Raw genomic sequence first — 12,081 nt, 5'->3', positions numbered from 1 at the left:
GAAAGGGAGAGAGAAGGGAAATTGCATGGAAATGGAAGGAGACCCTCAGAATTATACAAAAGTACATACAAGAGGAAGTGAGGGGAAAGGGAAAAATAATACAAGGGGGACAAATGAATGTCAGTAGAGGGGGCAGAGAGAGAAGAGGGGAGGGGAGGGGAGGGGGGATAGTAGAGGATAGGAAAGGCAGCAGAACACAACAGACACTAGTATGGCAATATGTAAATCAATGGATGTGTAACTGATGTGATTCTGCAATCTGTATATGGGGTAAAAATGGGAGCTCATAACCCACTTGAATCAAAGTGTGAAATATGATATATCAAGAACTATGTAATGTTTTGAACAGCCAACAATAAAAAATTAAAAAAAAAAAAAAAAAAGACAATGGTGAATATCCACAACAAGAAAATAAGACAAAAAAGGGTAGAAGCAAGATATTTAAAAAATCTGGGAGCAGATTTCAGAAGAAACAGCTAAAGACAAAGTAGTTTCATCTGAGCAAGGAGCAGTTGTAGGACAGGGGACTACTGTTCTTGATATTATAAATTCATACTGAAAAATTACTTCACTTTAAAAAATTGATGTAATTTACATACACTGCAATGTATAACTGTAGGTATATGTTTAGTTGTGATTTTTTTGTTTGTTGTTTATTTTTCCTGGTGTTAGAATTTGCACCAGGGGCACTTTACCATTGAGCTATGTCCCCAGCCCTTTTTATTTTATTTTTTTATATTTTATTTTTTTAAATATTTATTATTTTTTTTAGTTTTCACGGACACAACATCTTTGTTTGTATGTGGTGCTGATGATCGAACCCGGGCCGCACGCATGCCAGGCCAGCGCGCTACCGCTTGAGCCACATCCCCAGCCCCCCGTTTTTATTTTTTATTTTGTGACAGGGTCTCACTAAATTGTGGAGGCTGGCCTTGAACTTTACAATCCTCCTGCCTCAGACTCCTGAGTCACTGGGGTTACATGCATGTGCCAGTGCACCCAGCTTAAGTGCACACTCAAACTCTTAAAAAATGATTTTTTTGTTTGTGGTATTGGGGTATCCAGGACCTTGTGGGTGCACCGTGCATGTATACAAAGCATGCACTCTACCACTAAACTACCCTCTAGTCCTTAAATGAGTTTTAACTACTTGATTTGAAAACTATATTGAGGGCTGAGATTGTTGTTCAGTGGTAGAATACTCTACTCGCCTGCCACATGTGAGGCCCTGGGTTCAATCCTCAGCACCACATAAAAATAAATAAATAAAATAAAGGTATCCTGTCTGGCTACAACTAAAAAATAGTTAAAAAAAAAAAAAAAAAAAAGAAAGAAAACTATATTCATATATTGCTTTAATTAAAAGAAAATAAAAATTTGAAAAAACATATGGCACTCATCCGAAATGTTTTTTGGTAATGTCAAAACGGTGAAATGAAAGTTTTCTTGTAGGCCTTGGTGGCTCATGCCAGTTTCTGCAACTTAGCAAGACCCTGTCTCAAAAAAAAGAAGAAAAAGAAGACTTCATGTGGGTCTGGGTATGGAGCTTAGTGGTAGAGCACATGCCTAGCATGCACCACGCCTTGGGGTCAGTCCCCAGCACAGGAGGACAGAGCTGGGAGGTGGGAAAGAAATGAAAAAGCAGCAGCAGCCTTCCTGTGATGTCCTGGTGAGTTTCTGCAGTAGCCTCCCTGGCAAGATGAAGGAATGTTTATATCAACTGGCCCAACCCAGTTTATTCTCAGAGCTCTAGGACAGGCACTTTTCTCAGCTTGTGGACTGTGTATTTTAAAAAACCCTTTACCTTCTTCCATTTTCGCATTAGAAATGAGCATCTGTCTCAAATGTTTGAGGAGGCCAGTCCAAGTAAACGTGCTATATGCCAGTGAATTCTCAGACATTTGAGGAATGTTACGAATACCCAGCATCTTGAATTCAGGATGGGGAACTAAATTCTCCATTAAGTCTCCTATAAAGAAAAAAAAAAAAAGATTTGAAGTAAATTTTTTTAAATTCTAGACTGTTGACATTGGCCTATATACAATCACGATTTGTTTTTCTGGGTCAAATGCTTTCTCAAAGGCCAGCATTGGTTAAACTTTAAAATAATAAAAATTCAGAGAAAATGTCTAATACAGACCACATCTCTGGTTCATTTTGGCATCCATTTTAGCACAGGTGAGAAAATACAGTTTGCCAAAAAGGAAACAAGAATTCAGAAGCCAAGTAACTGAAAAATGTGAATGAATATTTAGCTAGATCCCAGGAAAACAAAGAAAGCATGAGGGCTAATATACTTTTCTTGTCTTTTTGTGTTCACTAAATATTTTGTTAGAAAATTTTCTAGATTTAAATTTTTTTTGAGAGAGAGAGAGAGGGAGGGAGAGAATATTTTTTTTAATATTTATTTTTTAGTTTTCGGCGGACACAACATCTTTGTTTGTATGTGGTGCTGAGGATCGAACCTGGGCCGAACGCGAGCGCGCTACCACTTGAGCCACATCCCCAGCCCTAGATTTAAAATTTAAAAAAAAATTTAGTTGTAGATGAACATGATACCTTTATTTACTTATTTTTATGTGGTGCTGAGGATTGAACCCAGTGCCTCACATGTGCTAGGCAAGCGCTCCACCACTGAGCCACAACCCCATCCCTCTAGTTCTTCTATTTATCTGGTTAAATGATAATCAAAATTAGGCAGGTGCAGGGTGCAGTGGGACATGCCTGTAATCCCAGCAGCTCAGGATGCTGAGGCAGGAGGATTGTGAGTTCAAAGCCAGCCTCAGCAAAAGCGAGGTACTAAGCAACTGAGTGAGACCCTGTCTCTAAATAAAATACAAAATAAGGCTAGAGGTCTGGCTCAGTGGTTAAGTGCCCCTGAGTTCAATCCCCAGTATCTCCCATCCCTGCCACCTCCCAAAATCAGGCAGGCTAGGGATGTAGCTCAGTGTTAGAGCCGTGCTCAACTGTTTGGAGAGAAAGGAAGGAAACAAATGTGAGTGGCCATGGGGGGGTGGGGGAGTAGAGGTGTGCTGGAGTTTGATCCCCAGCACTGGAATTAAAAAAAAAAAATTTAAAAAAAAGAAAGAAAAGAAAAGAGAAAGAAAAAAGCCTGCTAACATGAAACCCTACTTGGAAAGAAGACAAAATTAATAAATTCCTTGAGACAGAAATGTGCCTATTTTTAGAAACTTATATTTGTAATAAAATTGAATTAAGGAGAAAGGCTAATTTGTTTTACATTGACAGTTGTTTTATTTATTTATAGAAAATACCTACAGCAGAGAGAGAAGAATGTATTGCCATAATATAAAATGTAAATTTTATGACATTTTGAGTGAATACTCATGTCCTATGTCCTAGTGAAAAGAAAATTTTTGACACAAACATCTACAAAATGCTGCAAAAATGGGTTTACACTAGTGGACTTTCCTCTAAACATAAAAATCCTTTTCTATAAAACACCTAGAGTCAAAGTCTAGAGTAAAAGTAACACACAGAGCTGGAGTTGTGGCTCAGCGGTAGAGCGCTTGCCTAGCACATGCGGGGCCCTGGGTTCGATCCTCAGCACCATGTAAAAAGAAATTAAATAAAGGTATTGTGTTTAACTACAATTAAAAATAAATATTTAAATAAATAAATAAAAATAAAGATAATATGTCCATCTACAACTAAAAAAAAAAAAGTAACACAGTCACCAAATAACACATGGATTTTTTTTCTTTGGCAGTCCTGGGAATTAAGCCCAGAGCCTTCTACTTATAAAGCCATCACTCCTGCACTGAGCCACATCCCCAGACCTCCTCTCCAGCTTTCTTGTTCAACTGCTGTCACCTTATCCATTTTTGGACCTCACTGAGAGCCTAATCCACCAACCTCTTCCCTTCTCAAATCATCAGACTTCTTCTTTCTGGCAAACTCCCAGTCTTGGATCAGTCCCTCTCCTCACATTCTCAGTCAGAGCACAACTGAAGAAAATCAGACCACATGGCAGATTGGGACCCCCTTGAGTTCTCAATCCCTAAACATAACACCGATTTATGACTTAGGTCCACGCTACTTATGAACTTCAGATACATATACTCCCCACCCAACAAGTATTTTCTTGAGTGTTTACTATTCGCCACAAACTGTTCAAGCACTGAGACAGAGTGGTAAACAAACTAAACAAAAATTCTCACTTTTTAGACATTACTTTCCTATGTTCATATATGACCAATGTAATTGGTCATATTTACATGATCAATGTAATTCCACATCATGTACAACCAGAATGGGAAGATGTACACACACACATACACACACACACACACACACTTTCACATTCTCTCTCTCTCTCTCTCTCTATATATATATATGTGTGTGTGTGTAAATAAAATTAATCTCATATAAAATTTATTTTATAATTTATGTATAAAATATGTCAAAGTACAGTCTACTTTCATGTGTAACTAAAAAGAACAAATAAAAAAGTTTTTTAAAAATCCTGATTTTAGCACGACTCAGTGGCCCATGTTTGTGGTCCCAGCTACTCGGGAGGCTGAGGCAAGATGAAAACTTAAGACCAGGAGTTCAAGGTCAGCCTCAGCAACATGGGACAAGATAGTCTCAAAACAAAAAAGGAAAAGAAAATTTAAAAAAAGAAAATACACATGCTAAATTTTAAGAAGCAGAAGGCAAGTAAAAAACTGGGACTGGCAAGAATACAGCTCAGTGTGAGGCCCTGGGTTTCATCTGCAGCTCAAAAAGAGAAAAGAAAGAGAGGAAAGAAAACTGGGACATACAACTTTTGGGGAGATTAGAAATGGAGGTAGAGGGCTGGGGATGTGGCTCAAGCGGTAGTGTGCTCGCCTGGCATGCGTGCGGCCCGGGTTCAATCCTCAGCACCACATACAAACAAAGATGCTGTATCTGCCGAAAACTAAAAAATAAATATTAAAATTCTCTCTCTCTCTTTAAAAAAAAAAAAGAAAAGAGATAGAGATAACAGAGTCAATTACATTTATTTATTTATTTATTTTTAGTTTTCTGTGGACACAACATCTTTGTTTGTATGTGGTGCTGAGGATCGAACCCGGGCCGCACGCATGCCAGGAGAGCGCGCTACCGCTTGAGCCTCATCCCCAGCCCTCAATTACATTTAGATGATCTGAATTAATAAGGTACCACTTAAAGAAGAACTGAAGAAGAAAGAATGGTGGGAAATATAAAAATGGTCAGAAAATACAAGAGCAATTAGGAAGGAAGAAGGAGAGTGAAGTCCTCAAGCTGACAGGTGCAGGAAGGAAGGTCAAGAAGGGAGCTGTCAAGTATAAAATGCTGCCATAAACTCAGGCTAAGACAGGTCTGCTGAATTTGGGGAATGGGCAGCTACAGTGGTACAAGAGACAGAAAGAGAGAAGGCCAGTGGCAAGAAATTAAAAAGGGAAAAATATCATCTAGAAACCCAAGGAAAACCCAAGAATGAAAGAAAATGTTTGCAAATCAATATATTAGATAAGGGACTTATATCCAGACTATATAAAGAACACACAGCTAGGTGAGGTGGTGCATGCCTGTAATTCCAGTTACTCGGGAGGCCCATGCAGCAGGGGGATCACAAGTTCAAGGCCAGCCTCAGTAACATAGTGAGACCTGTCTTTAAAATAAAATATAAATAGGGATAGAGTGTCTTGCATGCACAAGGCCCTGGGTTTGATTCCCAGAACCACCTACCAAAAAAAAAAAAAAAAAAGAAAGAAGAAAGGATCCTGAATGATTCAATTAGTGTATAGTATCTACCACTCTTGAAAAATTTAGCAACTTCTCGAGAATTTCAGTACAGCAGTTCAGAGATAAAAGCAGGCCTGAGCGAAGGTTTTTGAGATGAGGGAGACTTGAGTATATCTTCAGGTGGAGGAGAGGAGACAGTAAAAAAATAACTTTGAGGGTTTCAGAGCAGGAGACTTTCATACAAATAGCACACAGAGGAATAAATACCTAGTGGGTTTCTTCTGTAGTGAAAAGCGCCTTCTTCAGAATAAGTAGGCTGAAACACACTTCCCAGCTGATGTGCAAGGACTTGATTTATATCACTAAAGGATATCTGCTTGATATTCATGAGTTTTGCACAGATCTTATGGACAGCATCGTTCTCATGAACAAGGAGGGCATCTGAAGATCGGTACAGGTGAGAAAGAGTCATAATGGAGTTATAGTTCTGAACAATAACCTGAGGAGGAAAAGGTCAGAAACAAGAAAGACAGGAGAGAATAGTGGTTAAGGGTAGAGATTCAAAAGATAACAAGTCTAGGTTTACATCCTGGCTCTGTGATTTTCTAGCTGCATGACTTCGGGCAAGTTTTGTAATGTCCGTATGCCTCAGTTTCCGCATTTGAAAAATGGGGATAATAATTACACTAGCATCAGTTCTAAAGATTAATATAATGCAAGTAAAGCACTTAGAATCATGCCTTGTACACAGTAAGGGCATGACAAATATGAGCTATTACTATTATGCCTCCTTCCTACATCATTTCCTAGAATGACTTATCTTACTACTAGGCTGATCACAGGAAATTGGCCTGCATAGAAAATTTCCTCCCAATGGAAAGAAATTATTTGAGCTAGGCATGGTGGCGCATGCCTACAAACGCAGCAGCTCAGGAGGCTGAGGCAAGAGGATCTCGAGTTCAAAGCCAGCTTCAACAATTTAGTGAGGTGCTAAGCAACTCAGTGAGACCCTGTCTCTAATAAAATACAAAATAGGGCTGGGGATGTAGGCTCAGTGGTCAAGTACCCCTGAGTTCAATTTTAAAAAAAAAATTATTTGAAGGCTGGCAATGGCCCCAACATGCGCAAGGCCCCTGCTTTATATACGCTAGCCAGAGGGATTATCTCATAAATGGGTTTCTCAGAGAAGAAGCACAGTCATCTTTGGAATTTTGTTCATTCAGTGCTTGGGACTGAACCCAGAGCCTTGTGCATGCTAAGCACATGCTCTACAACTAAGCTATATCCCCAGTCTTCATCTTTGGAAGTTACAAAAATAAGAAAAACTCAATTGTATGGAAATGTTTAAGCAAAGTTACCGGAATTGTTCATAAAAGTACCATATTGTGTAATATGATGCTGTAACTTAAAGTTTTCTTTTCTTTTTTTTTTAATATTTTTTCGTTCTCAATGGACCTTTATTTTTTATTTATTTATATGCGGTGCTGAGAATTGAACCCAGTGCCTCACACATGGTAGGCAAGTGCTCTACCACTGAGCCACCACCCCAGTACCTTAACATTTTCAAAAAAGGGTGAGAGCCATCTTTTACTCACATTCATTTTAATTACAAAGAATAGAAAACATAAACTTTTCCATTAATTATGTTCATACCTCACCAGTTCCATAGGGCCATATAATCTGATTCATTCTTAAAGAGTTTGAGTACTGATCTTGTAAATCCTGTGTAATGAAGGCTCCCAGCCCAGATCCTGTGCCCCCAGCTATACTCATTATGATGAAAAAACCACTCAAGGAGTCACATTTCTCCACTTCCTTCTGGATTAGGTTCATGATAGATTCTTCATGCCTAGGTCCATGTACAGAGTAACTGCAATGGCAAAAGAAACAAACACAAACACTTTTCAATTTAAACAGAGATGCAATGCAGAACAAAGAAGTCTTTTCAAAGGTTTGAAAGTGAAGTAACTCTCATGAAAGGTTCAGGTCCCTGACGGACAAAATCTAAAATACACTAGTCAAACACATTTAACAGGTGATTATGTCTATTAGCAGAGTGCATTTACAGGATCCTGAAAGTTCTCACTTATAGGCCATTCATTGAGGTAGAGCTTTCAATTACCAGGTAGTTTATGGTAGAACATAATATTTTGTATATATAACAACAGGCCTAAAGCAGTGGTTCTCAAACTCTGCTGCACATTGGGAGTTATGGGAGCTTTGAACATCTCAATACTTGAGCTTCACCCCAAACCAATTAAACCATAATCTCTAGAGGTGAGCCCTAGATAGCAGGATTTACCTAAGACCCCCAGGAAATTCTAATGTTAAACTGCAGTAAAGTTTGTAACTACTGCCTTGTAGTGTTCTCTAGAACTAATATTCCTGCCAAATAAGGATATTGCATTGACAAGTTAGTTTGCAGCAGGTCAGCGATGATGGAAAACCCTGCTATAAAAGATCTTTGGTTTCATCCGTACTTGTATCTGAGGCAGAGAATGAAAATTTCTTCTCAGTGAAGTCAAATTCTCAATTTTAAAACAACAATTTCAAGATTGTGTGCTCCACATATTAACTGTGCAGTTGTAACTACAGGGTCTATTAACTAACTGTTAGCTGTAACCAAACTGAAAATCATGAGGAATTATTCTTACCCATATGCCCAGTTGTTTCCAGAACCTTGTTTTTGACAGAAGCATGCATGCTGACCATATTTCCATCGGCCAGACTGAGAAGCCTTTGTCAGAGTTTGATTGATAACCTTAGGTTCCATGTCAATAAGCACAGCCCGGGCAACTGGAACTAGACAGGGGAAAAAAAATCAACAGAAAAAATATTTCATATGTCTTATTTGGGTAACTTAAAAGCATAAACTTCTAGGTCACTGAGTTACATCTCCTGCCTTAGGTCCAGAGGGGGGGAAAAATCAGAGATTGGGAAAAGAAAGATTTGTCATAATGCATAGAAATACTGCAGCAACAGGTAAATGTAGACATTAAGCCCAGAGTTCTGCTAAGCGGGATGAATCAGTGTGGGATAAAATGGTCACTTTAGCTGGGTGTGGTGGCACCTGCCTATAATCCCAGCTACTCAGGGGGTTGAGGCAGGATTGCAGGTTTGAGGATAGACCAAGCAACTTAGCCAGACTCTGTTTCAAAATAAGAAAAATGAAAGGGCAAGGATATGGCTCAGTAATACAGTGTTTGCCTAGAATGTGTGGCCCAGGGTTCTATCCCCAGTACCACATACACACAAAAAAAGCCACTTTGGTCAGGTCTGCAATACCTATTGAATGCTTATAATGTGCTGTACTGGGAATACAGAGATGAAGACAACATCAAACCAATCCTAGAAGGACTCCTGGGAGAGATGAAACACAACAACAACTTAATCAGAGTGCACCATATGACCCACAATGAATCCATGCCAAAGGAGCAGCATTATTCAGAGGTACAAAATACCACTGGTGCAAGAGGCAGCTCAAAATTGTTAAAGCAGTGGATGGAGGAGGGGGCAGAAGTGAAGGACAGGAATGGAAAGCAGACAGGGATCGGATCTTGGAAATTCTTGTAGGCAATGCTACAAAGCTTGAATTTGATCTTTTAGACAATGATAAACCACCTAGCATTTTCAAGCAGGTGAGGAAAATTGGATGTCTTTTTTTAATACAGCAGAGTGGAGGACAGATGAGATAGATACAAAACTCTAGGCAAGGAAACCTAGAAGGAGTGTTTTGAAACACTCTAGGCAAGAGAGGAAAAGAGCCAGAACCAAGTCAATGACAGTGGAGATGAGAAGGGCAGAACAGCTTCCAGAGATATATGGGAGGCAAAATTAGCAGATTTTGGTAAGTGTAAGTTTTAAAGGCAAGATAATGAATGCCATGGGTATGGAGATGTTGCATTTGAGGTTCACATGGGAGATGCAACAGGAGATGTCCACTAATCAATCTACAGCTGGAAAGAGAGGCTGGGGTAAAGGTTTGAGAGTCAGTGGTATAAAAAATATAGCACATTATAGTGACTGAAATCACTCAGAAATATACCTGTGGGAGAAGAGGAGATTCTGAGGGGGAAAAAAACTACTTCATAAGAAGAGTTCAGAGACTAAGAAGGAGGAATTTCAAAGAGGCAGTTTTGTAGTTAATGTTATCAAATCCAGTAGAGAAGTTAATTGAAGAAAAGAAAATCATGCAGCTGGGTGTGGTGGTGGTACAGGACTGTCAGTTCCAGCTACTCAGGAGGCTGATGCAGGAAGATTGCAAGGTTGAGGCCAGTGTCAGCCACTTCGCAAGACCCTGTCTCAAAAATAAGATTTACATAGAATGTAGCTCAGTAGTGGAGTATTTGCCTAGAATATGCAAGGCCCTGGGTTCAATCTCCAGTACCAAAATAAATAAATTAATAAAAATTTAAAAAAGAAAGAAGGAAAAGTAAAACAGTAATGAGGAAGTCATTGGAAACTCTTCTTTGAGCAGCTTCAGTGTGTTGTGGGGCAGAAGCAGGATTGCAGTTGGTTAAGCATGACTCTCCTTTGGAAATCTTGGTTGGAAATGCTAAGACATAAGAAGGAATAAGAAAGGTATAGTCAAGAGATAAGTGTTGTTTGGTTTCATTTTTTATTTTTTTATGGTGTTGGGGACTGAACTCAAGGCCTCACATATGCTAGGTAAACTATCCACCTCAGCACTACATTCCAACCCATTTGGGTGGTTTCAGATTCATAAAGTCTAAGCATACTTACCTGCTGGAGGAAAGATGTCCTGGAGAGACAAAGGTTGCTAACACAGAAACAAAGGGCCAAAATCATAGTTATTCCCTAGTGAAACTGGAAGGGACCAGGTACAGACACCTTAAATTAAGCAATTTAAGTCAGAGTAAAGAAAAGGACTATGGACTACACATACCTCCATTTTCTTCCTCCCTGAAGAATCTTTCTTGGCAAGATGCTTGATATGCCTCATTTTCTTTTTTAGAGCAGAGTCCTTGGAAATCATGTGAGTCACTAAATAAAGTATTAAACACTTCAAAACCAATCTGGTTGCCACACTGACCAAGCTGCACTGTTACTATTGACATGCTGAGCCATGAACTAGTCCTGTTTCTTCAAAAAAAGTGAGCAACCTGTAACAGAAAAAATACAGAATCACTACATTATTAATAAGAAAAAGTGAGATGCCATGTGCATTAACTGTAAATCAATAAAAAGTAATTTTAAAAAATGCCTATATGTATATGGTATTATATGTGAAACAAAATAGGTCTATTGTCTAAAGAGCCAGTCATTCAGGAAAGTTCTTCTCTTCTCTAGTTAGTTTTAGGATTTGGGATTTTCTGTTCCCAAATACATTCACACACAGCTTAATGGTTTCAAAAATCTGATTTGTACTCACTTTTTTTTCCTATGTATGCATTTAAAATAAAACAAAGCAAACAAATCAAAAGAAATGCGAATTGAAGGAATTAGTAACAAACACTTCACAACACACGGACACTAGAAGTTGACTCAACAATCGTAGTTCAATTAACGTTAATTTTATCTCTGGTAAAATAAAAACTTAATCTCTTTCCACCAACCACCCTTCTGGCCTGGAAACTATAATTAACACTTTAAAGAAAGTCTTTGTGTTTAGCTCAAGTAATACAGCAAAAATGGAATTTGGAGAAAGGAGATCATATGATATAGTAAAGATCATTTAGAAATTGAACACAGGGGCTGTCTAACCACCTAGCTACATCCCCACCCCTTTTTATTTTTTGAGATAGGATTTCGATAAATTGCCAAAGGTCGGCCTTAAATTTTTTATCTTTCTGCCTCTGCCTCCCCAGTCGCTGGATTAGAGGGAGCAACATCGAGCCCAGCTAGATCTTCATTATTTTTAATGAAGACAATTTTGGTAAAGACTAACATCAAGTCCATGCAACACTGGAAATGAGCGCGGGGTGGTGGTGGGGGGGGAAGGAGTTCTGAGCCAGCTTATGTACCCATAATTTCAAATCTTCAGAGTAAGTAATATTATTCTCATTTTACCGATAAGGAAAAACTGGTGCTCTGAAATGTTGTGTGACTTTCTCAAGGCCACCAAACTAGTAAGTGGCAAAGCCAAGACTCTCTGTTTTCCCACCGGCGGAGCTCCGGGCTACCGCCACTCACTGACAGCCCTCCACTCCGCCGCGGTTTCCTTCGAGTTCAAACTTCAGAGGATCAACCCTCTCACTATGCGCATGCTCCTTTCCGGAACTAAAAAGCCACAGAGAACGAAAGCATATGTTTCTTAAACGAAGAATTTTGCTGTACTTTCCCCGCCGTTTCTATTCAGAAAGGTTAATTACGCATGCTCGATTTCAATTTATCAACTTCAGATATGTT

At 39.0% G+C, this 12,081-nt stretch overlaps 1 protein-coding gene across 3 annotated transcripts in view; it reads right to left on the bottom strand.

The window, feature by feature from the left end:
- Tubd1 (tubulin delta 1) overlaps positions 1–12,065 on the bottom strand; it is a 20,172-nt gene extending 8,107 nt beyond the window's left edge. For 2 of the 3 annotated variants that reach the window (XR_007343480.1, XM_015495383.2), the window contains exons 1-6: positions 11,743–12,064; positions 10,619–10,835; positions 8,367–8,514; positions 7,366–7,582; positions 5,980–6,211; positions 1,805–1,969 (exon numbers count right to left, since the gene is read on the bottom strand). Coding sequence is in view for 2 of the 3 variants with exons in the window: in XM_015495383.2 (XP_015350869.1) it covers positions 1,805–1,969; positions 5,980–6,211; positions 7,366–7,582; positions 8,367–8,514; positions 10,619–10,790 (934 nt within the window). In the remaining variant the exon portion in view is untranslated. Of the gene's footprint in view, positions 1–1,804; positions 1,970–5,979; positions 6,212–7,365; positions 7,583–8,366; positions 8,515–10,618; positions 10,836–11,742 lie in introns of all 3 variants that reach the window. The other variant, XM_048792192.1, reaches the window with a different exon arrangement.
- Between the last annotated feature and the right edge of the window lie 16 nt (positions 12,066–12,081).

Source organism: Marmota marmota, unplaced genomic scaffold (assembly GCF_001458135.2).
Source record: "Marmota marmota marmota unplaced genomic scaffold, marMar, whole genome shotgun sequence".
NCBI classification, from domain to species: domain Eukaryota; kingdom Metazoa; phylum Chordata; class Mammalia; order Rodentia; family Sciuridae; genus Marmota; species Marmota marmota.
This window is presented reverse-complemented; position numbering and strand designations above follow the sequence as displayed.